Source organism: Augochlora pura, chromosome 1 (assembly GCF_028453695.1).
Source record: "Augochlora pura isolate Apur16 chromosome 1, APUR_v2.2.1, whole genome shotgun sequence".
NCBI lineage: Eukaryota > Metazoa > Arthropoda > Insecta > Hymenoptera > Halictidae > Augochlora > Augochlora pura.
In genome coordinates, this window is record NC_135772.1 from 9279773 (window position 1) to 9302324 (window position 22552).

The following is a 22552-nucleotide window of genomic DNA, read 5'->3' on the forward strand; positions in this document are numbered from 1 at the left end:
AATAAACTTTGGAAACACATATGTAAAATAATGATATGAATTTTTTAATTTAGTTATTATAAATTATATAGCTTATAGATTTAAGAATTTTGAATTTAATTAAAGTACTGGATATTGTATTGAATATTGTCGTGTTTTTATTTAGACTTTACAATAGTCTAAAATCGACAGAAAGTGATAAATAATATTATTCATTAAAAAACCACAACGCTACCTGAAAATAGTTCTCCATGTTCTTCTGAACTAAAATGTCTTGTACCTATAAAGACTGAGTTGGACGTTAATCGATTTAAATTTTTAATTTCATTATTGTGTAGTATTGACATAATGGTTATGACTAAAAAAATCTAATTATAAAAACATAACAACTTCTTTAATTATAGTTGTAGTTATGTATATATAACATTAATCGAGTTAAAAGTTTTATCGATAATTGTAGTTGACAATTAAATATCTCAATTCTAACCATTAATTGTATATGTAATCGTCATACTTTTATTAAAAAATCTTTTGTGGAATAATTTTTTATAAACGTTGTAAGGTTAAATTTTCAGCCAACTGTGTCAATTTCAAACGAAAAATTCTGCTTTCAAAAATTTCATTTCTGTAACGTACATAATGTGGTGACTTCCGTCGCACACATATTCTGTGACGCTGATTTTAAGTCAGCGAGCGCGTACTGTGTCACGTGTCACGTGGGCAAGTACGAGAGCAGCGCAATAGTCGGGGGAAACCTGGGCGCCCTGGTGGCGGTCTTTGGGGCAGCCATATTTCCTATCGTGGGTTCCCGGTGAACGAAGCTGGTGATTCGCTGACAATTTCTGGGATGCGACCTGCAAAGTTTATTCCGTTCGTATTCTCTACTCGTAAATAGGTGTGATCGTAGCCCGATCATGGCCAAGGGAACTAAAAATCCAAGCGGGAGACGGTCGTCGTCACGCAACGCGAAGCCCTACGACGCAAACAATGTGAGTAGCCACTCATGAGTCTCATCTTGCGACAGAAATGAACCTGTTCCCCAGTCCAACAATTCTTCCCGCTTTATTACTCTAACTAAACTCGCTGATAATTTAATCGCACGCCTTGGATCCCGTTCAAATTACTTTATCCTTACAAAAGCATTCTCGTCAGACACATACGATTTCACGGTTATGCGAGTATATTCTCGATAACCTCAATCTTTCCCTACATACCTATCGAATGCACTTACAACGTCTAACCTTGAAACGGGATTCCCTCCCAAGAGAAAAATCTTCTGAAATATCTCGATGCTACTCTTTATTCTTATTAAATACGAATCTTATTAATGTTCATACATCTATCTATCCACTGAATTTTAAATTAAAATATATTTAAAATTGATTTTGAATTATTTAAATGTAATCATATATTATTTTTTCATGTTAGAAAAATATTTATCGACAACATATATTAACGTCTGATATGTATAAAATTCACGGTTAAATTTTTATTTGAAAATATTTAATGTAATTTGAATAATGAAGAATTTGGTAGGAACACTAATTATAAAATCAATTTTAAAAATCTTATTTTTACTGAAAAATTAATTTGAACTGTCTTTAAGGAAGATTATATGAAACTTGTAAATTACACAAATATATATTAGCTACATTTGTTTTATATTTGGTGTATGCAAGTTTACATTATGGTATTAGTCCTTAAAAACTAAACTTAAATGCATATTAAAGAATTCATGGAAATAATATTTTTACATTTTTGTATTTTGAAATTTATAGTCACTTAACCTGTCATATAATGTTGTCCCCTAATGACACTGTCATTTGGAATTTTTGACACAATGTTTTGTGGTCATTATAAATAATGTAGTTCAAATTAGATAGTGCATAAAAAGTAGCCCATAATAAATAATTTAAGTATCACAAAACGTCTAAACAACTCAGAAGATTAACATTCAATAATATAAAAGTCCAGTGCTGTTTAATTTGGCTATAATATACTAAATATATCTCTATAGAACAAGTATCTTATTAAATTTCCTTATTATGTTAAGAAAATAAGTTTTGCATAAACTTGTGCAATATCATGTAACTGATTTCTTAATTTCTTAAGAATTTAAATCGTTTTCTTAAAAAATGGTAATAATTATGAAATGATTTCTAAAGACTTGGTTTTATATTAAATAAGAATGGTGGGTCTTTCCTTTAACATCTCATTACGTGGAATAAAAAATAAAAGTTGGATCAAAAATTTTGTTTCCAGTCATTTGTGAAAAAGGTAGCGACAAAAGTAACAGATCTTATACCACAAAGATCATGGATTAGTAAATGGTTCAATTCATCTCAAAATGAAGAAGATGTATTAGATGACATTGAGAATCCCGAAGAAATTGAATCCGAAGAAGATGTTCAGAAACCTCCACCTCTAAAGCGACCATGTATTCGTATGGATGTAACTCATCCACCTGGCACATTTACAATTCAAACAAGAGTCAAACCTCCGTTGAGTAAAACCAGTCCATCTAAGCAACAATATTCAGCTCACAATGTGACGGTAAATATTATTTTTGCAGAGCTGTCGTTGTGAAACAATTTTTAATTAACGATATTTTATAGTCTGAAGATTTTTCCGAACCTGTGATGGCTGGACCAAGTGGGATTAGCTGTTTAGTATCTTCCACACCTGCGATACAATCAGATATTAGAAATATAGTCCCTCAGAGATCTGAGCTAAATTCATTAGTTACTGCCACAAATAATGGTACTGCAAATGGTACAGATGATAATTCTGAGTCTAGCGAGAGTACCAGCGGGTGTAGCTCTCTTATTCCACAAACAATTAGGCAAGAGACTACGTCAAACGTATCTTATAGCTCTCAATTTTCCAATAGAAAAAGATTTAGTAACGAAAAATTAAATTTCAGTAAGTAATATCTCTATTCTTTGATATAGCTTGAATGTTTTGATAAAAAATATTTTTAGAAGCATGAACTATTTCTGGTCAGCTCTAACATGCATTCTGACATAAATTTTTGCTTTTTACTTTTAGATAGTAATCGAGAAACTTTAAGCAGTCGCAGACCAAGTTTTAACGCTTCAGTTATGACAAACACGCCGGATCGTGCATCGCCGTTATCGTCTCCATTTTACAGTGGAAATATTACCTTTGGTGGAGCGAATGCAGCTGGTCTTTACAAACGAGGTCGCATTTTATTTAACAGGTCGAACGAGGTATATTAGAATGATTTTAATATTCTATTTTATATTTACATGGATATTATTAATTTTAATGGATTTATTTCTTTAAAATACATGCATAAATTTTCATTTATAGATTCAACTTAAAACTCCAAGGAGGACAAATGTTGAAGTAAAACCATCTAACACAAGCGTGGTTGATTCATCTGGCATGAGTCAAACTGCTAAAAAAATATTAGAAGCTTTAGAACATTTCTCATCGCCGATAACAGATGCTAAGAAAATTCCATTGAAAATGTTAAATAATACATCGATGAATAACAAAAGAACCAGAGAAGAGACATCACCGACAGTTAAAGTCGGGTTACGCCATTTAACGCATGGATTAACTGTACCTACCATTCCCGATATATTGAAATTGAGACGGCGTCAGAAACTACAGGACACTACACTAGCGGCTAGAAAAATTGTTTCTGCTCGAAGTGAACCACCGCCTTCGCAAGAATATCATCTTAGGTAAATGCACACTTAAACTAAATATGTTGTTGAAAAATGTTTATTTATATAAATAATATTTTTATAGAACACAAGATGACGAAGAATTGAGATATCAAAGAAAATTTAAAGTAAAATCGACAGATATTGATGAAGAAGAGACTGTTCAACCAGTAAATTTACCAAGTATACCTCTGCCGATATCTTCGCTACCTAACTTTAACTTTACACCATCAGGTACCTCAAAGTTGGTAGATAAAAATTTTGTAGCTAAGGAAGAAACCTTTACCTTTGCGAGCCCTATAAAAGTAACAAATGTTACAAACAGTTTGAAATCTATTAATAACTTTACGTTTAGCAGCCCAATTAGTGCTGATAAACAGACAACCGAGAAGTCTAGCAATTCAAGTGCGCCTTCGATAAGAAGTGTTCTTAAATCCATTGTGTCGTCTAGTAATTGTATACCTACTGTAGAGCAAAATTTTATCTGGTCCGGCTCATCTACAGCACCCAGACCAAAAGAGAAAACAAAGAGTGTAGACAACCTTACTTCTACTACTTCGAATGAATTAAGATTGGGAAGTGTCGCGGATGTTTTTGGTTTTAAATCCACTAAAGTTGAGTCTGAGAAGCCAAATAACACAAAAGAGCAATTAGATAAAGATAAAGGTGATAAAACTACGAGTTCAAAAGCTAATGTAGAGCAAGATATTTCAACCATGTGGGAATGTTCTGAATGTTTGATAAAAAATAACAATATCGAAACACAGTGCTTTGCTTGCAAAGCTGCTAAACCAAATGTTAAGGATAACAAAACTTCTGAACTGTCGTCGTCATCGTTCAGTTCCAGTGAATCAAAAACCATAGTTAATGATCATTTTGGATCTCAGTTCAAAATTTCAAACAATCAATGGGAGTGCACTTCCTGTTACTTAAGAAACAAAGAAACAGATAATATGTGTCCTGCATGTAACGCACGTAAACCTAACTCCAAGCATGATTTGAATTTGAGTAAAGAAAAATTGCCAAGCGCCAATAAAGAGAGTGTCATAAGTTCAGAAATATCTGGGGAATGCTCTAATTGTAAATTGAAAATGTCCATAGATTCAACTAGGTGCTTGGCTTGTAACACATCTAAATCAAATTTATCAAAGCTAAGTTCTAAAAAAGATAATGACCTTATCGATAATACAAATTCTTCAGTTAATGAGAATACTAGTGCATTGACTAACACAACATTAAATAATTCAGCTGTTATGAAAAGTGAAATTATGGATAAATTTAAACCAAGCAAAGATACCTGGGAATGTCCTTGTTGTATGGTTCGCAATAATGCTTCAATTGATACTTGCCCATGTTGTAATACAGCTAAACCTAATACTGGAAGCACAGCTAAAATCTCTGCACCAATGGTTGAGAATGGATTTGGGGACAAATTTAAAAAACCAGAAGGTGCATGGACTTGTAACTCATGTATGGTGCAAAATACGGATAAAGTTACCGAATGCGTTTGTTGCGGTGGTTTGAAACCTGGGACAAAAAAGCCGGATAATAGTACTACAAGTACCAGTTCCAGTTTACAATTTAACTTTGGTTTTCCATCTACCACTGCTAATTTTAAATTCGGAATAGACAAAGCTGATCAACAAAAAACTGACAATTTAACACCTACAACCAGTTTTAAATTCGGCGAGAATCAACCGACCAGTCAAGTTGGACAGTTTACATTTGGTATCCAGAAAGAGGAGAAGAAACCAGCAAGCGAAGTAGTGAAACTTGAAAGCAGTACTGTTCCAGCAGTGGGTAATTGTTTTGGATTTCAAGCAGCAGCAAAAAGTAATGAAAAAATTGATACAAAACAGAGTTCAGAAAAAACTGAAGAAAAAGCAATGTCAACATTCTCGTTTGGCATATCAAAAACTGAAAACGCTGCAGGAAACGATAAACAACCTGTTAGTTTACCATCTTCTACGGCACTCCAGTCTACATTCACATTTGGTGTACCAAAATCTGAAATTAAACCATCCGCTCCAGAAGACAGCAAACCAAATGTGTTATTTGGAAATACAATAGCATCAGTATCCAAATCAAGCACAGAAACAATTGCATCTTCTATTGTTACTAATGCCAGCACACTAACTACAACTTCTGAAAATACTACGCAAGAAATTAAACCAACTGCTATCTTCACATTCGGTGTACCAAGCACCACAGCTGTAGCCAGCAGTATTTCTACAAATATAGGGGCAAGTCTTCCATCTTCTACTCAACCTTCGTTTGTATTCTCTGAAGCAAAACCAGTGCAAACACCTTTGCCTGCTTTCGGTCAAATAGTAACTTCAACACATACTTCTACCACATCTAACAATACATTTACCTTTGGTGATAACAAAACTACTGAAGGATGTTTAGCAACTAAAACCTTTGGAGCGTTACCAAATGAATCCGCTGCAAGTTCAATATTCTCAAATGTGTCAAGTACACCATCTTTGTTTGGAAATACAGATACAAAAGCTATACCATCATTTGGTGCAGAAGAGAATAAGCAATCCACCTTTGGCACAAACACAAATAAATATACCCCTGCTTTTGAAATACAAGACAATAAAATACCAACGTTTGGAAGCACTGAAAATAAACCTTCAATTTTTGGATCATCAGATACTAAATTGCCTGTATTTGGAAGTACAGATAACAAATCGACGCCTCTGTTTAACCAAACACCACAAGTTCCAGCAACAGCACCTGCACCAACATTTAATGCAACATCGGCTACACCATCTCCCTTTGGGGCACCTGCTGCTCCTGTTTTTGGAAGCAGTACTTCCACAACGTTTAACAGTGATGCTAAACCTAGCATATTTGGATCAAAACCGAAACCAGGTGAAACTAGCACACCAAGTTCAAATTTGTTTACATTCAGTGCTACTCCTGCTCAGCCAGTAGCAAAGCCAACAACTGGATTTAGCTTCTCTGCAAATACTAATCCCGAAAGTACAACTCAAGAACCATTATTTACGTTTGGTGGTAACACAACTGTACCACAGAATAGTAATGTATTTGGAAGTACATTCAACAATCCTGCAGCAAATTCTACTTCCGGTTTTACTTTCAACGCACCTAAACCGGAAATACCGGCGTTCGGCCAACCTGTGGTTTCAAACCCAATTTTCGGAGTACCTCAAGCCACGACTCAAACTCAACAACCACCGTCATTTACATCCAATCCGAATACAGGATTTAATTTCGGATCCACAGCACCTACCACGTCGTCGGGAGGTTTCAATTTTGGTGCAGTTGTAAGTAGAAATCCTTTCATTTCTTTTTTGTAAGACTTCAACACCTTATCGCCATTAAATTAATACGTTGAACATAACTACATGTGTAAAAAAAGAACAAATTCTAAAATGTATTTATGTTTATATTTTAATTTATGTTCTAAATTTTGCTTAGGCACCTGTTCCTGCATCGTCTACAGGAGGATATAATTTCAACCCTCCTAGTACTACTCCAACATTTGATCCCAATACTCCACCATTATTTAATTTCACTGGTGGAAATGCACCTGTCGCATTCAGGTAAATATGAAATGAAAATAATCATGTAAAAAATAATTATGAAAAGCTGTATGTAAATTTTATATTTTTTGCAGTGGTGTGCCTCAAGCTGTAACGCAAAGAAAAATTAAGAAAGCATTGAGAAGAGTGCGGTAGAAGGCAAACAATATGTGATTCTAATCACGCATACACTTGGCTGCACTTTTACATCTATTCTAAGCAACCATGTATGCGAGAAGACGGCTCGAGTGTGTATGCAAAAAGTTACAGTATGGTACAATGAGAAATATCATATAACGTCTGGTCACATTAACGTGGGTGGTATACCAAGTACTTTATGTAATATATACAAGTCTACCGATGGGATATACTTGCGTACAACCACTTGTGTTCTGCAGGATCTGTAAATTATAAATTATTTAAATTATACAATAATAACGAATGGACATTTAACATGTTGGCATGAAGCCATTTTTACGAATAAGACAGAATAGTAATGTGACAAGCATTACCAATACCTTGCCCAATCGAGACACTATCATTATGTACACACCCAAAATATATATAAATATATATACATATATATGTATATATATATAATGTGTGTGTATGTATACTGATGTGGCATGCAGAAAAAAAACTAAAAAAAAGACTACTAAACTGAAACAAGAACACCTCGATAATTAAACTTAACAAGCACGGAATGCGTGCAATTTATCGAGGCTCATCATAAGGTAAGTATAAGTCGTTCGCAACTCGTAACAATGTTTCTTATAACTGAATACATTAGTGGAAAATGTTTTCCTGCTTTTTTAATTGCGAGATGTTCTAAAAAATAAGGCGAAATTTATTTTTACATTGTCTTATATTTGATCTTAGATACAATGAATCACTCTCATTTTGTCCAGGCATTTTTAATACCTTTTTCAGAATGTTAATTGGTCACAAGTATTAAAAAGACGAACATCTCACGGAATTTCTTTATTTGTCCATTTTCTGTTCCTATGACATATGTTACACGAGTATTGTGAAACGATCGAATATCAATGGAGTCCCATTTAGACATTAATTATAGTTTGATTAGGATTTTTTCGTGGGTAGTACTACAGTTCATGCAGCGCTGCTCTAGGAAAAAGTTGTGTATCATACACGGAAAATGGCATTCGGATAGTACAAACTCAACGATTATTGAACGACTCGCATCGAGTAGTTGAAAATTGTATATTTTTTTTATATATTGAATGAATTAACCATGTAAGTGAAATACTGAATGCCATTTTAATAGAATTAAATCGTACAGTAATATTGCGTGTTTTACCGTAGCGTGAATGAGGAAAACAACAAGAAGTTCGCTGAATGAGTATAAATTATTATGGGACTTCTAAAGAGTTATTTTTCTTCGTTTGGTGTTTTTTTAATTTTATTACGGAACCAAACGTGTCTTGGAGTCTCATTTTATGAGAACGTATCACTCTATTTTCCCACATAACTCAAAAACATTACGAATAAATGTAATAAGATGGAAAAATTATAAGTGTTTTTAACAAGAAATAACATTATTTATAGCCTTTTTATTTTTAGATCATGTTGTTTTCTTTCCAATTGATACTTATAATTTGTCTTTTCTTCATTTTTGTAACGATTTTACTTATTAACGACTTTATAAGATCAAAGAATCGTGCGTTCTGTTACAACGAGTTTACTGAGAGTGATATTAACTTCTGTAAATGTAATTAGAATACAGTCACTGTAGCAGACACCCTTTTTAGAAGTCCCTAAAAACAGAAAGTAGTTAGTCGGCGTGTTAACGATTATTGAAATAACATTGAATCGTTCACGTTTTATTTAAGATTAGGATAGTTATCTGTAATGTTGGCTTAAAATTGACAGTAGCCAAGAATAACTCGGCACAAGACCCACCTTTTGCCATAGTAGATGCGTACATATTTAAAAAAAGAAAAAGAGAGAAGAAGAAAACTGTTACATATTGTTACACTCTGTTCGTTGTGTAGTATTTACATTGTAGGTTTTAAGGCATTTTTAGTTTTTGCGTACAATACTAAGAAGCAAGAGAAAAAATTCAAACAAACCTTGATTTTCTGTTAATAATTTACAAATTACATATTCTGCAAACACCCTTCGTAGCCTGTATTTGATATGCTACAATAGTGTTACGCAAATCACAAGAAAAAAAGGTGTACGTTTACTTCTTTGTGTAATTAAAGTTACCATGTTTGTCCATAAAATGTAGAATCGGGATCTGTATCGACCCTATAATTGAAGTTAAATAGTTGTAACATCTCCTAACGTTATTCTTTGTATAAAAAAGAAAAGAGAAAGGATTTTGTCTACGAAGGGTTCTTCCGCACCTAGTTATTACAGTAGAAACTTGAAAAATTGTAGCTTTGTATAAATAATTATCAACTGAAATACTAACCAATGATAAAGTGAGGCTGCGCTGAGATATGTCTACGCTGCTGTCTTACACCGTGAACATTCTCTGTCAAGGCTGTGTCGTCCATTTGTCTACCCCTAGACAAATTTCTAAATTACATCAATATATCAAACGCTGACCTAAAGGAATAGCACCTTTGTATTAAATCTCGTATATGGCCTTAAAAAAATGATACATAATGAGCGTATGACTTAGATGTATTAACAATTGTAAAGCAAATCGTATTGGAATTGTTTTGTAGCAGTTTGTACTCTCCGTTGCAATATGTTTGCAGAAATATTTGAAAACCGTCACTTTAAAATTATTGAAACAATATATATGCAACGTCTCATGACTTGTAGAATATTTATTACTTTTCTTTGATATACAATAATTATGATGAAGAACACTAATTATATAATAATCAAAATAATTATTTATTATTTACTTCACAATTATTATTGGCTATACATTATCATGGTAGAAATTTAATTTTAAATTTATGTTGAAAAAACTGATAACTGTCAATATATTGGACGATGAAACACATAAATAATACTGCGAGTTATGAGATGCCCAAGGCGAGTCAAATGTTCTGAGGCCTTATATTATAATCTTAGTCCATGGAAATTTATTGTATTAAATCCACACGGATATTCGTAACAATTCTACTGAGAATGTCCAGTGAAGAAAAACAGTAATCGTACACCGTTGACGTTCACTCCCTTATACTTAATATTGATTAGATTAAAAATTATTTACATCGAACTGTTTATTATAAACGATTTTCAACATTAAATATTGATCGAAAAGTATTCAACGGTGTAACGTGTCCTGTTTTTATCTCACTGCGTTAATCGGTAATTTCTGATAACGTTTACAACACGAGAGAATTTGTGTTATGAAATAAGTCCAATGACTGACTCTGTAATTAAATACAATGTACGTGAGAGAATGTTCACTGTATGCTTCAGGTGCTTATGGGAATGTTATCGGCATTCCCATGACATGATGTAACATTTAAGTAACTTTGTGTAATGGGAGTATCGGTGTTTCTCAACCCGATAAACCACTCACACGATTTCCAATAATCTTCATTCGCACAAACAAAATAAGAAAAGAATATACGCTTAATCCGATAATCGAACGTTCTTTCAGGAAGAAGAGGTTGTAAGTGTTTTTATTTAAGAATGTATGGCTACAACAGTTTATTTTTTCCTCCGCCAAAAATATGCCAACAAAGAACGAACCGACGGGGTGGAAATAATTATTGTATATTAAACTAGGAACGGAAATCTATGTAATAATGTAATTATAGCGGACGGAAATCTCGATAGCCTCATATATTGTATAATTTATTGTGTAATATGCGACGTTGCTTAAACGGCGGTAAACAGTTTTGTGATGACGAGGGCTATTGAGCTCTGGGCGTTGAGAAACACCGTAAATAGGATTATACAACATTCACGTTAACATTATTACCATTATTCTGAATACTATCCTCTGTACCCCATATTACTTATATTATACGATATTAGGATATACGAAAATATCGATTTGAGAACAGTGTTTAATTTTTGGGTTATTATTTTATTCCGTAGTTAATAAAGTAACGATTTTAGGAGGGCATTTAGATAATAATAATAATAACAATAATAATAATAGCAATGCGAATCAAGGAGTTTCAACTACGGTACAATTATATACGGTTTAATTGTACTTTAAACTCCCGAAAATTAGTAAATTAAATAAATATTAAACTAAATAAGAACCCTTTGGTTCGCATTCGGAAAGTAAACTCGAACTCTTCGATCGAATGTATTTGGTTTTACGATTACGTTTTCACGTTGTCTTTTTATTTCTGTAAGTGTCGAGCTCACTCCTTAACAGTTCCTCAAAGAAATAATACGAAGTAAGAAATCCATACTATATTCTACTGTAATGCTCTTGATTTTGTTCGTGACTGATCAATATATATGGTACACCGTTCTATGTGCAATTTTTAAAAACAATTTACTTTAAAAAGGCATGGAAACACTTATCGTTTTTTAGCATTTTGATCATAATTGGAGTGGATTTTGTTTCGTGTTTTTAATAACATTATTCAAACATGCGATTGACAAGGGTTTTTCTCAACACGAAAAAGCCCTTAAATTATGAATTAAAAATTCCACTACAGTGTTAAGTATCGCAACATCTGTGGCGAGAACCATGTATTTGATTTTCGCTTACAACAGCTATACAATAAATACAACGTAATTTTCTTATGTTGCACAGCTGTACGAGGAGTTATGCAAAAAAATAAAGATTATCTATGATTATGATACACTAATGCGTTCCATTTATTTGTCTAAATTTGACACGTTTTGTACAGATTATAATTATTTACGTTTAACGTTTATGTTCCAATCAAAAACATTTAGAGTTAATGTCCTGTACATTGGATTAAAGTTAATTGTAAATTCCTAAAGTTATTTACAAATTTTATACAATCGATAACTTGAATCCCTAAAAAGTTTTATTATGCAGAGGATGTTCACATGTATAAGAAATTATTACTCGTGGAGGTGATGTCTACACAGATGAGAAATATTTTACAATTAAACATCGTGTGGGAGTTAGGTGTGACAATGACGGTAAAGAACTGAATTAAAACTTCTGGCACGAATTTTATTCCGAGATTTACAACAAAAATGTTTTTAACTAGTTGAAATGCCGCTTAAACCTGGGATATGAAACATTGACACGTATATAACATAGGTAATACAAGACGATGTGGACAATTTAATAGTTTGCACAATGAACTGATAGAATAGATTCATTTTTCTATTTGCTTAGTGTTGTGTCTGCGTGTTGGATAGGCCTCCTGTGCTTCCCAGAAAGGCGGGTTTTTCCAAATCGATAGCAAGACTTGTTGGCTGATAAATGGAACAGCCGATCCTCTCTGGGTAGCCCATACTCCATTACTATTTTATCATTTCTATCATGATATTATAATTTAGGTACAATCTTAATTATTCAATATTAATGAGAATATTAATAATTATGTTTTATTTTTTTTTGCATGAATTAATTATAGATTGTAATTATAATTACTTTATAAAGTTTCCTTACACTAAGAATCATCAGACATGAAGGAATTTTGGGATTTTAGTTCCTCCAGTGTTTGAATTTGTTGACGGAGAAATAATATCCTAGAATACCAAAGAAGAACAGTTTATCGCTTTCAATATCATAGAGCAAGAGTACACTGCTGGTTATTTGACAAATTACTGTTAACGCAGCTAATACAAGCAAAATATTACTTGCTATTGGCACATACCTTTGTTCCTGTAGTGTTGCCTGAATTTCTGTCAGCCTCACTATCGATCGTGCCGTTTTCAATTCTGCCGACACTCTTGTACACTGCAAACTTCCCATTGTGTGTGCTTCCTCGCTAAGTTTCTGTGCCTGTACGTCATAATTTCAAATGACATTTTGTAATAGTCTTATTCATACTACAATATTAATACTAGAGTGTATTTACCTGTTTCTCAAGGATATCGGCAGGAAAGGCACGCACATGTTGCGTTAAATCTTCCCGATAGTGATTAGCAAGTGACGGTGTTAAAGAAGGTGTTAGGGGAGGCTGTACTCTAGACAATGCTTGTAAACCTGTATTACTTAAATTTCCAAGGGAACCTAATGTGCTAAGACTTTGCAACGAGCTTAAACCTTGTACTCCAGTATTCGTCCCCCCAGGACTTGTTACTGTGAAGAAAAAATGAAGACATACGTATATTAGATAAAACATGCGTCTACATCATTATAAAATAATGGTTTGAGTCATAAATAGTAATAATATATCAATAAAAATTACTTCTACTTTATCTTAATGGTTTGAATTTTTTATCGTTCATTGACTTACATTTTCGAGCATCAATGCAGTCCTGGGTCTCTGAATGTGTAGGAGTAGGTGGTCCCTCGCTTGTAACAATACCGCTTGTGTCAACTTTAAGCGGCACCATTACATCATTTCCACTATTATTTCGATCTCCACTTGTCGACTGCTAAAAAAAACATAAACTCAAAAAATGTTGACACAATTGTCTGTAGCAAATAATATTATGTACATGAAATTATAAAACATGAAGTAAAACTATATTACAATTTCTTTTCAAAGTTCATTAATTATTTTTTGTTCATGCAAGATACATAAAAGCAATAATAAAAGTAACATTGTCACGCTACTCTTTCAAAAAACGCCTACAATCATTTAACAATCTGATTATATTTGTTAATTACCTGCCGAGACAACAAGATGGCAGCTGTTTGGAGTGTTTGCAGAGCTTTTTGTGGTGTAATGTCAGGCTGTTCCTTATTGCCTGTGATTTGAGATAATAATCTTGGTAGATTTGCTAATGAAACTGGTGGTCCTGGAGCATTACTGTTCCCTTGCTGTTGCGTTGGGGAACTTAGCTTTCCAGGTGTTTGTGGTGTAGATGGGGGGTGTGATGTTAATCGAGGTAATGCTGTAGATATTCATTAATTCTTTGTCACATATATTACATCACATAAACACTATATGTAATACACTTTTTATCAAAAGTAGCAAATTTACGGTGTATTCGTAAAGTCTACCGTTTTTATAAATACATTTGTATGAATTTGTATAATAATGTACATACCAGTGGCCAACAAAACAGGGCCCTGCGGCAGTGGATCGTGAGTACAAGATGTCAGAGGTTCGGAGGTCGGTGTAGAATCACCTGGTGAAATGTCCATATCCTGGGCTTGACGCTCCACTCCTGCATCTTCCCTACATTGTTCCCGATCTCTTTCTCGTTCCCGTTCCCTCTCTCGCTCCTTTTCTCTTTCCCTTTCTCTAACCGAAACTTCTTCTCTACTACTACCACCGCCGCTTCCACTGCATGAACTCCAGTACTCCCGCTTGTCAGACTGACGCGACGATTTACCATCTCGCACACTGCTACTGCTATTTGACCGCGAGTTGGAATGTTTATCGTGACCTGAAAGTAGAAGGAATCGAACACTAATATTTTGTATACTAAATTACTTTCTTAGTTCTGGGTTACACCTAACTAGCGGTTTCTATATCACAGTGATTTTTAGGAATTAAAACTGTTAAATGTTTCTGTAGATAAATGTGATTCACATTAGAGATTAACGGATAGTTATTTTACACATATGTATGCACATTAGGTTGGTCCTTAATTTTCAAATTACGACTTTGTTTAGTCTAACCTCATCAAATTGGGACAGTTGGTGAAGAAATTCTATATACAAAATTTTAGAGTGATTGGACAATGTGCATTGGTGTCAAAGTTTCAAAATTATAGCGACTTTGCTCATTTTTAATATACCTACATTTCCTTATATAAAAAATATAAGATTACTTTTTTAACACGTTGACGCCGGCGCCGATATTCACAATTTTGAGTCGGCGCCCGAAATTTACAAAAATTAAGTAATTATGTTAAGTTTATGATATTGAATTTCTATGTTTTTACTATTGAATATCTGTTTATAATGTTTAGATAAAATAACATAAACCTATTTTGTGGTATCTGTTTTGTGAAATGCAAGCAAAATAAACAAATGTACGCAGCCTACGGGTCTGACACGCATGACCCACCGGTGGGTCAAGCCGTCGTCAACGTGTTAAATAAGATTACAATTTTTTAAACGGGGGAATATTTTTAAACAGGAATATTTTTCTTGTCGACATCAACATATCTTCATTAAAAAACATTTAGTACTGCCTCTAAAAAAGTGAAGCATATTTCTATTGAATTTAACGTAAGTATTAAAAAATTTGAAACTTTGACTCCAATGCGGTACGGGTTCCGATTGTCTAATCATTCCGAAATTTTATACACCATACCAAGTAGTACAATTTAGGATAGTAAACCAAAAAAAGACTCAAAAGGCATTTTTGACCTCTATAGCTAAGGATCATTTAATGCATATGCACTTCTATATAGATGCAATAACTACTATTAAAGAGTTTAAATATTTGATCCTTTGATTAATTTGCATAATGTATATGTTTTGTTAAGACTGATATTAATGCTAGCATGATATTAACTTTCTCCTATGAAGTATTTGGTGATATAGTATTGTTAGACGTACTTGACCTAGAAGAATAATCATTGGACTGACGCTGTCGATTATCTGTTCGACTGATCCATTCCCGTGGTTTTTCCCACTGAGAGACTTCCGTTTTACAGTTGTAATAATACTTCTTGCCCGAAGAACTCATATGCTCAGACCAATCACCGAACCTGGCCGAACGTTCCATTGTACCTCCTCGTTCATCACCGCGTTTATCCTAAACAGACTGTTCTAAAATGTCCGGAAATGATGGAATGAATGGAAAAAAATATTTATACGAATTCCAAAACTTGTGCCAGAAAGTATTAAAATACATTTATCCAACATATTGATTTCCTATACAGTAATCATATATTGCGATTTTTGGAATATCTTAAAATTTTTAGAAAGTAAATATGCTATATATTTTTTGCATACTAATGAAACATTCTGAACTAATATATTAATGCGAGGAAAATAGAATTGTATACTCCAAAAATATTCTACAAGTTATAATTCCATATTTAATACAAGTTTACAATCATTTTGAAAGTAGATAATCGGAAAAATATTTTTGGATTTCATAAATACTTTATCTTCCATTAATATTTATTAAAAAATACATTTTACTAACCTGACAGGAATTATGAGATGGTTTCCTCTGAGATGAAGATTCTCTTGACGAATTCGATGATAACTTTATAGGATGTAAAATCTGTAAACATAGAAATTACTTCAGGTACATGCAATAAACGTCATGAGAACCATTTAGAAAAGGCTGTGGCCATGTGTAAATTATTCCACAGTCCATAAATATACGAGGGAAAAATTTTTAGAAGATAAATAAATAAATATAATTTAAATATTATGTTTACAATGTTGAGCAAACAACATATATCATTACTTTCAGAATCTATAAACTTTAAAGTATACATTTACAACACAGATATAATAGAGATTGCAAAAAAGATAGTCACAAGGTTATGTCAATTTTTCCGGGAACTTTTAATTATATCATTGTAGTAATTATGATACATTGCCACGTATTTATATCATACATAATTCCGCACAGGCGAGACAGGTTATACGAAGTTTCATATAAAAAAATTTAATGCTTTAAAATGGAGTATACACACAAATTAATTTTACTCCTTCTCATGCATTGATGCATCTAAAAAGTATACTTGTATCTTTTTCTAAGTAGGTGACTCTGCAAACCAAACGAAATGAAAACAAATATAGTGATCAAATTATGTTAAAGAATTTGATTTCACCTTCTAAAAACAATTACATGCATTTGGAACCCCTACACATGCAAATGTTACCACTCTTCATTGTTGACTGCAGATATTTAAATTGTATTTAACAAAGTTATATTTAAGATTAGAAAAATCCAGTGTCTTACCTCTCCACTACTCCTATCGTGGTTGGTCCTGTGTTCTGAATCTCTGCTCTCACGGCTTCTCTTGTCTTTTGGGGATCGTGCACAATCTACACATATGCAAGCAAGCATGTTACAGCTGAAAATGTTAAGACACAACCCTGTTTTTATACTGAAGGAAGAAAATTTAGAACTTTAATTCTCAAAGCAAAATAAAAGTCGTACAGATTATTTTGCTATAACACAGTTTCATTCTAAAGATGAAAATTCTATTACAAGAATAAAAAAATACTATTAATTTTATTTCGCCATATGTAATACTTTCTTTTCATAGATATTTATTGTTTACATACTCAAAATTTATAAGATTTTATAGAAAAAATTTGCATACGATTTAATATTTACATTACTTATATTTGATTTTTATTATATAAGTTAGTAGAAACATCTTTATCAATCTAAACATTTCATTCGAATATTCTTAAATTTTATAAACATAAAATACGATTTTCTATTGATGATAGTTTTACAATATCTATTTCTTCTCTCCTTTTCATATATTATTGTGTTATAGCAAAAATAGCTGTACTATTCTTAGACCCATGACATTTTATACATTACAGATTTAATAAACAAGATATCTCAACAAGAATACGTAAATATCTTCATGGTTTTAGTGAAATCAAATTGATTTACACAAAAAGATGACATTTAGGTATTCTCCTTCAGCTGAGACACCCTAATCTATGTATAAATAATTGCACTTGAGTGAAATACGTGAAATTGTTCAACAAATATATAAAGTAATAAAGTATGGGAATTAGAGAAAAATATTTCTGACAACAGCTATAAAATATTTACAGTCGCCATGCAAATTTCTGTAACCAGTAATTTAGAATATTTTAGTTAGATTAGAGCTACTAATCAAAATGACTGGTTTCCAATGTTTTCTTTTACAATTACTCAAGTTCTAAGAATGTTTGTATGAGAAATTTTATGATAAAGTTTCTTATTTCAGCATATATTGTAGTAAAAATCATATGAAATTTGAATAAATCGAATCTTGTTATTGTTATGAAACAATAAAAATTAATTAGATTAGGGCCCCTATATTTCTAGTGTTTTAATTATACTGCTCTATATATTTATGTATGTATTTCACCATTTCATTTGAAATTGTTTTCACTGCTGATATCTGACTTTCATTAACCTTTTGTTACATTACTATGCTGGAAGAAAATGTAAACATATAATACCAGAATACTTGTCCCTAGAGGAGGATAACTTGTAGTCTCTATTTTCTCTCTCCTTCTTGTATAGGGGCTTGGATGTGTAGCTCCGAGGACTATCCCTGTCCGTTCCCATGCCCATACCCAAGCCCGTTGCTGGACTGTAAGAGTTGCCATTTGGGGAATCCCGCATACGTCCTTCGTAACGACTATCTGATGACGCCGTCGATGAGGAGTAGCCTCCCTTAGAACTGCTATACTTTGCGTTCTACAAAAAGAAAAATTGCGAATTATTTCCACTAAAAATTATCAATGAACTAAAATTTAGTTATCTATCTTTAATATAAATAAAACATATCCTATTATTTTCAAATAATTGCAATAATATTTACTTTTACAATATATACTATGAATCTTTATCATTGTAATATTATATTGTCATTCAATATAATATAAAACAAATTGATTTGTGTTAACTTACTACAGACATTAGTAAACCGACAGAATTTCATTTTATAAAATTACTAATATCATATAATTTTATATAATGACTAATATTTCAATCTAATAGTCAGAGGATGTAATTGTAAATAATAGATATCTTACAAATTGGTTGCCTATTAAATAAATTCTAAAAGGTTTACAAATATTGAAGACAATTCCAAGTATATGAATTGTAATTTGTTTCCACACAGAAACTTCTAGCTATAGTATTTCTAAGTTTAATACATTATTAGATTATCTGTCATAACTACGCATATCTGTGCTTATTTAAAACATAAAAGTTTTTCACATATTTATATCAACTATCTTTTAAATAAATACTACTTCACTAACTAATTGCTTGTTAAAAATAACTTGGGATAATGAATTTCATAATAAATATGTAAATCAAAGCTTACTGTACAAAATACAATACATTTTTTATTAATATAGTATTATTTATAAAAAAGCAACTATGATTGAAATATCTGAGAATGCAATCACATAACAATTGTAATGTACTGTTAGTAATCGACATAATATAAAGGAATGAATTATTGATTTTCTGAAAGTGAGGTTATGTTTACAAGAAAAAGTCGAATTTTTATCACCAAAAGAACTCAACATATCTCTGTGTATTCTTTTCAGAAATACATCTTACAAACAAAATAATGAAAAATAAATACAGTTGACTATAAATATTAATTATATGTATTCATGCAGTCAATATTAGTTTTCATTTTTCACTTCATCTACATTTTCTCAAAAAAGTAAATAACAGAAAAATCTAGTTGCGTATTCATAACAACACATTTCATTAAAATATTATGCTCTTATCAATTCTTTGTACAGAAAGAAATGTAATATTTCTTTTGTGGTATTTTTAAAATATAAAAATCTAGTATATTAAAGAAATAATTATGTTATGTGTTTTCAACACACTTTTTCAAAATGAAAAGAATGTACAATAATCACAATAATTTTACATTTCTAGGAGATACAAAATGTATCATTATAACATTATAATTAAAAACACAATATACAAATAAAGTAACATGTCTGAATAATATTTACATTTTTACGATAATTCATAATATATGGTTGCTTGAAATATATGGAAATCGTGGTTTGTACACTTAATATATCAAGCACTTTATATCATTATAATGTTCATGTATGAAAAGATACTGCAATCAAATACTGTTTTTAATAAAAACAAGAGCAAAACAAAAAGTTCATTAATAGTATGCAAGTAATATAAAAATTAAATAAAAGAGACTTTTGTGGTCCTACAATATTTCGTAATATCAGCACAGCTTACACTAGCAAATAACAATGTTCATGATCATAAATGTATTTCTGACACATAATCATATATATGATAAAAAGAAATATTCACATGATCTTTAATATTCTATAAAATAATGTGTAATTTTAATTATAGTTATTTTCAACTACAATGAATGATTTTACATGATCCAATATAATTTGAACACAACTTTTAGCTTTACAATATAGAAATTTTCTCTAGTGTTAATTTTTACTATGAAATTCATATTGATATGAATATAAAGTGTAGAATACTGTGTTAAATGGTAAGAAGTTAAAAGAGAAATGCTTAATTTACTAATTTAATTTCTGTTATAGAAGATAATAGTGCTGTCCCTTGCAAAAAATGTGAAACCTAACAATGTAAACATTGATAGCGAGAATCATACACAATTGTTAAGAATGTTCGCATCAATAATGCAATCCGAACAAAATAATTAGGTTAATATAAATAGAAAATTAATATAAATCATTAGGTATCTAACAATCTCAGGATATTAAAAACAATTATCTGATAAATTCTACTGTCATCTTCTTTGTGTGGATTACTAAAAATGTCACTGGACTTTTTCATGTTGTTTATATAATTTCTTTCTCATTTTCGTATTCTAGCGAATAGAACATTGTCTCCAATTTGTTAAAGAAAGAAAAATATTTACTGATTTTTCAATATATATAATCAAATGTTATAAACATTTTCATATTTATTTGTGTACTACAAAATGAAATATATACTATATATATATATCTGTATATACATGTAATATGAACGTATATATACAATAAAACAAATATGTATACGTGTATATATACATATATGAATGTATATATACATATACATTCACATGTACACACATATATACACAATTATTTCTTATATATATGACGCTATTTTCTGTTTATGATATGTATGCAAAGGATTTCCGTTATGATCACAGCAACAATTCCGATTCAACACTTTCTGCGAAGGATAGCACTTTGATTGCATTTATCTGAAAATTTACCTAGCTCTGGTGCAATCGTACCGTGGTCGAAATTACCCCCCTCCGAATACCCCCGACACATCAATTGCTAGAATGATATTTACCTGATAGGGATGGGCCTGGTGCTTTTCGAAGTACCTGAAATCAGAAAAAAGCGTAGAATGAATGAGCCTGTTTCAAGAGTGAAGAGTGAAATTTTTATCGGGAAAATTTCTACTACGAATGGCGGGTAGCAGTAATGTCGAACGGGTCGAATGGACGAAGTACGGGTGGATGAGAGGTTGGTTGTGTCAGGATTGGATATTTGACGGCGGTACCCTACCCATCGCTGATCCGTTGCGGTTTCCTCGCATGCATTACCATCAATGCCGGTGTCTGTGGGAAATTCGCGGCCTCGGATGTTCCCTTTTCGGTCGGTCAATGTCATAAAAACAACATTAACGCTTATTTAACAGTCAACTTCTCTTTCTACCCGGACGCCATGTCACATACGTGATCGGCCGCTGCCGGTGTCAGCGTAGCCGAACCGTTCGAACCACGTCTGCGCTTCAGTATGCAACTTTTCTTCGCAGGGGCGTACATACTAAGGCCGGGGGCCACTGAAAGACAGTGATTGAATTGTGAAGCATCCGACCATCGCACATAACTCCATCTAGAGTTACGAACTATACATTCTTCACACAAGCATACTTAACGACAATAATAATTCGTATATAAACCGGGAGATGTCTCGCATCACTTTTTCAATGAAATTTAATAATGTTAAAATCCATGTTTTTCAATAAACTCAATGTACAATATTTTGATTAAATATATCCGTACAATTCGTATTTCATACGTTTATTTAATAATTTCTATCTTATCGATAAGAAAGGTTTCGATAGGAAAGGTATCGAAAGGTATCGATAAGAAATATTAAATTAAACATATAGATAATGGAATTTGAAGTAAAAAAGGAACCTTAAATATTGTAAATAATATAGTTATAGATACCGTAAATGATACCTCCGATAACGTTTGTGTTTCGTGATTAACAGTAAATTGTTATAACTCTTTTGGTTATCGTTGACGAAGCAACGTTTACTACTCGAATCACATTCAATAGTTTTCCACACTATTTCTTCCTCTTGAGAGATACTATGTACAAATCATGACATTTATATTTACGACATATATTTAATAATATAAGTAATATAACCATTGACATTCGCGAATGCTTGAAAGTAAGTTAAACATTAGATGTTGTTTGCACGGAAGTTACTTTAAGTACTATTGTTAAAAGATGCAATGAAATGATTGCCTGATAGCCATACATGTGGTGTTACATTGTGTGATCATATGAATTTGAGGGGGAAAATTGTCGGTAGACCGGGTAACTTGGTCAACGAAGTC

At 32.0% G+C, this 22552-nt stretch overlaps 2 protein-coding genes across 4 annotated transcripts; one reads left to right on the plus strand and one right to left on the minus strand.

Moving 5' to 3' along the window:
- The first annotated feature begins 730 nt into the window (after nucleotides 1–730).
- Nucleotides 731–11988, plus strand: LOC144468193 (uncharacterized). The gene is made up of 8 exons (XM_078177508.1): nucleotides 731–968; nucleotides 2242–2532; nucleotides 2595–2901; nucleotides 3028–3209; nucleotides 3313–3692; nucleotides 3760–6970; nucleotides 7125–7249; nucleotides 7324–11988. The coding sequence occupies exons 1-8, from the start codon at nucleotides 894–896 to the stop codon at nucleotides 7382–7384; spliced, it is 4632 nt and encodes a 1543-aa protein (XP_078033634.1). The 5' UTR covers nucleotides 731–893; the 3' UTR covers nucleotides 7385–11988.
- Nucleotides 11989–12318: 330 nt separating this feature from the next.
- Wcy (WW domain-containing adapter protein with coiled-coil wacky) lies at nucleotides 12319–21668 on the minus strand. 3 transcript variants are annotated; one of them, XM_078177550.1, is made up of 13 exons: nucleotides 21483–21668; nucleotides 21265–21298; nucleotides 18393–18633; nucleotides 17161–17246; nucleotides 16390–16470; nucleotides 15795–15993; nucleotides 14330–14671; nucleotides 13947–14173; nucleotides 13570–13711; nucleotides 13189–13412; nucleotides 12985–13112; nucleotides 12777–12856; nucleotides 12319–12642 (listed from the first exon to the last, which is right to left on the minus strand). In XM_078177550.1, exons 1-12 carry the CDS (start codon nucleotides 21521–21523, stop codon nucleotides 12778–12780), a joined length of 1824 nt encoding a protein of 607 aa, XP_078033676.1. In that variant the 5' UTR covers nucleotides 21524–21668; the 3' UTR covers nucleotides 12319–12642; nucleotide 12777. The 3 variants fall into 3 exon arrangements, with proteins under 3 accessions (XP_078033676.1, XP_078033667.1, XP_078033685.1); XM_078177541.1 differs by having other exon boundaries at nucleotides 12759–12856; XM_078177559.1 differs by having other exon boundaries at nucleotides 12319–12856; nucleotides 13570–13708.
- Between the last annotated feature and the right edge of the window lie 884 nt (nucleotides 21669–22552).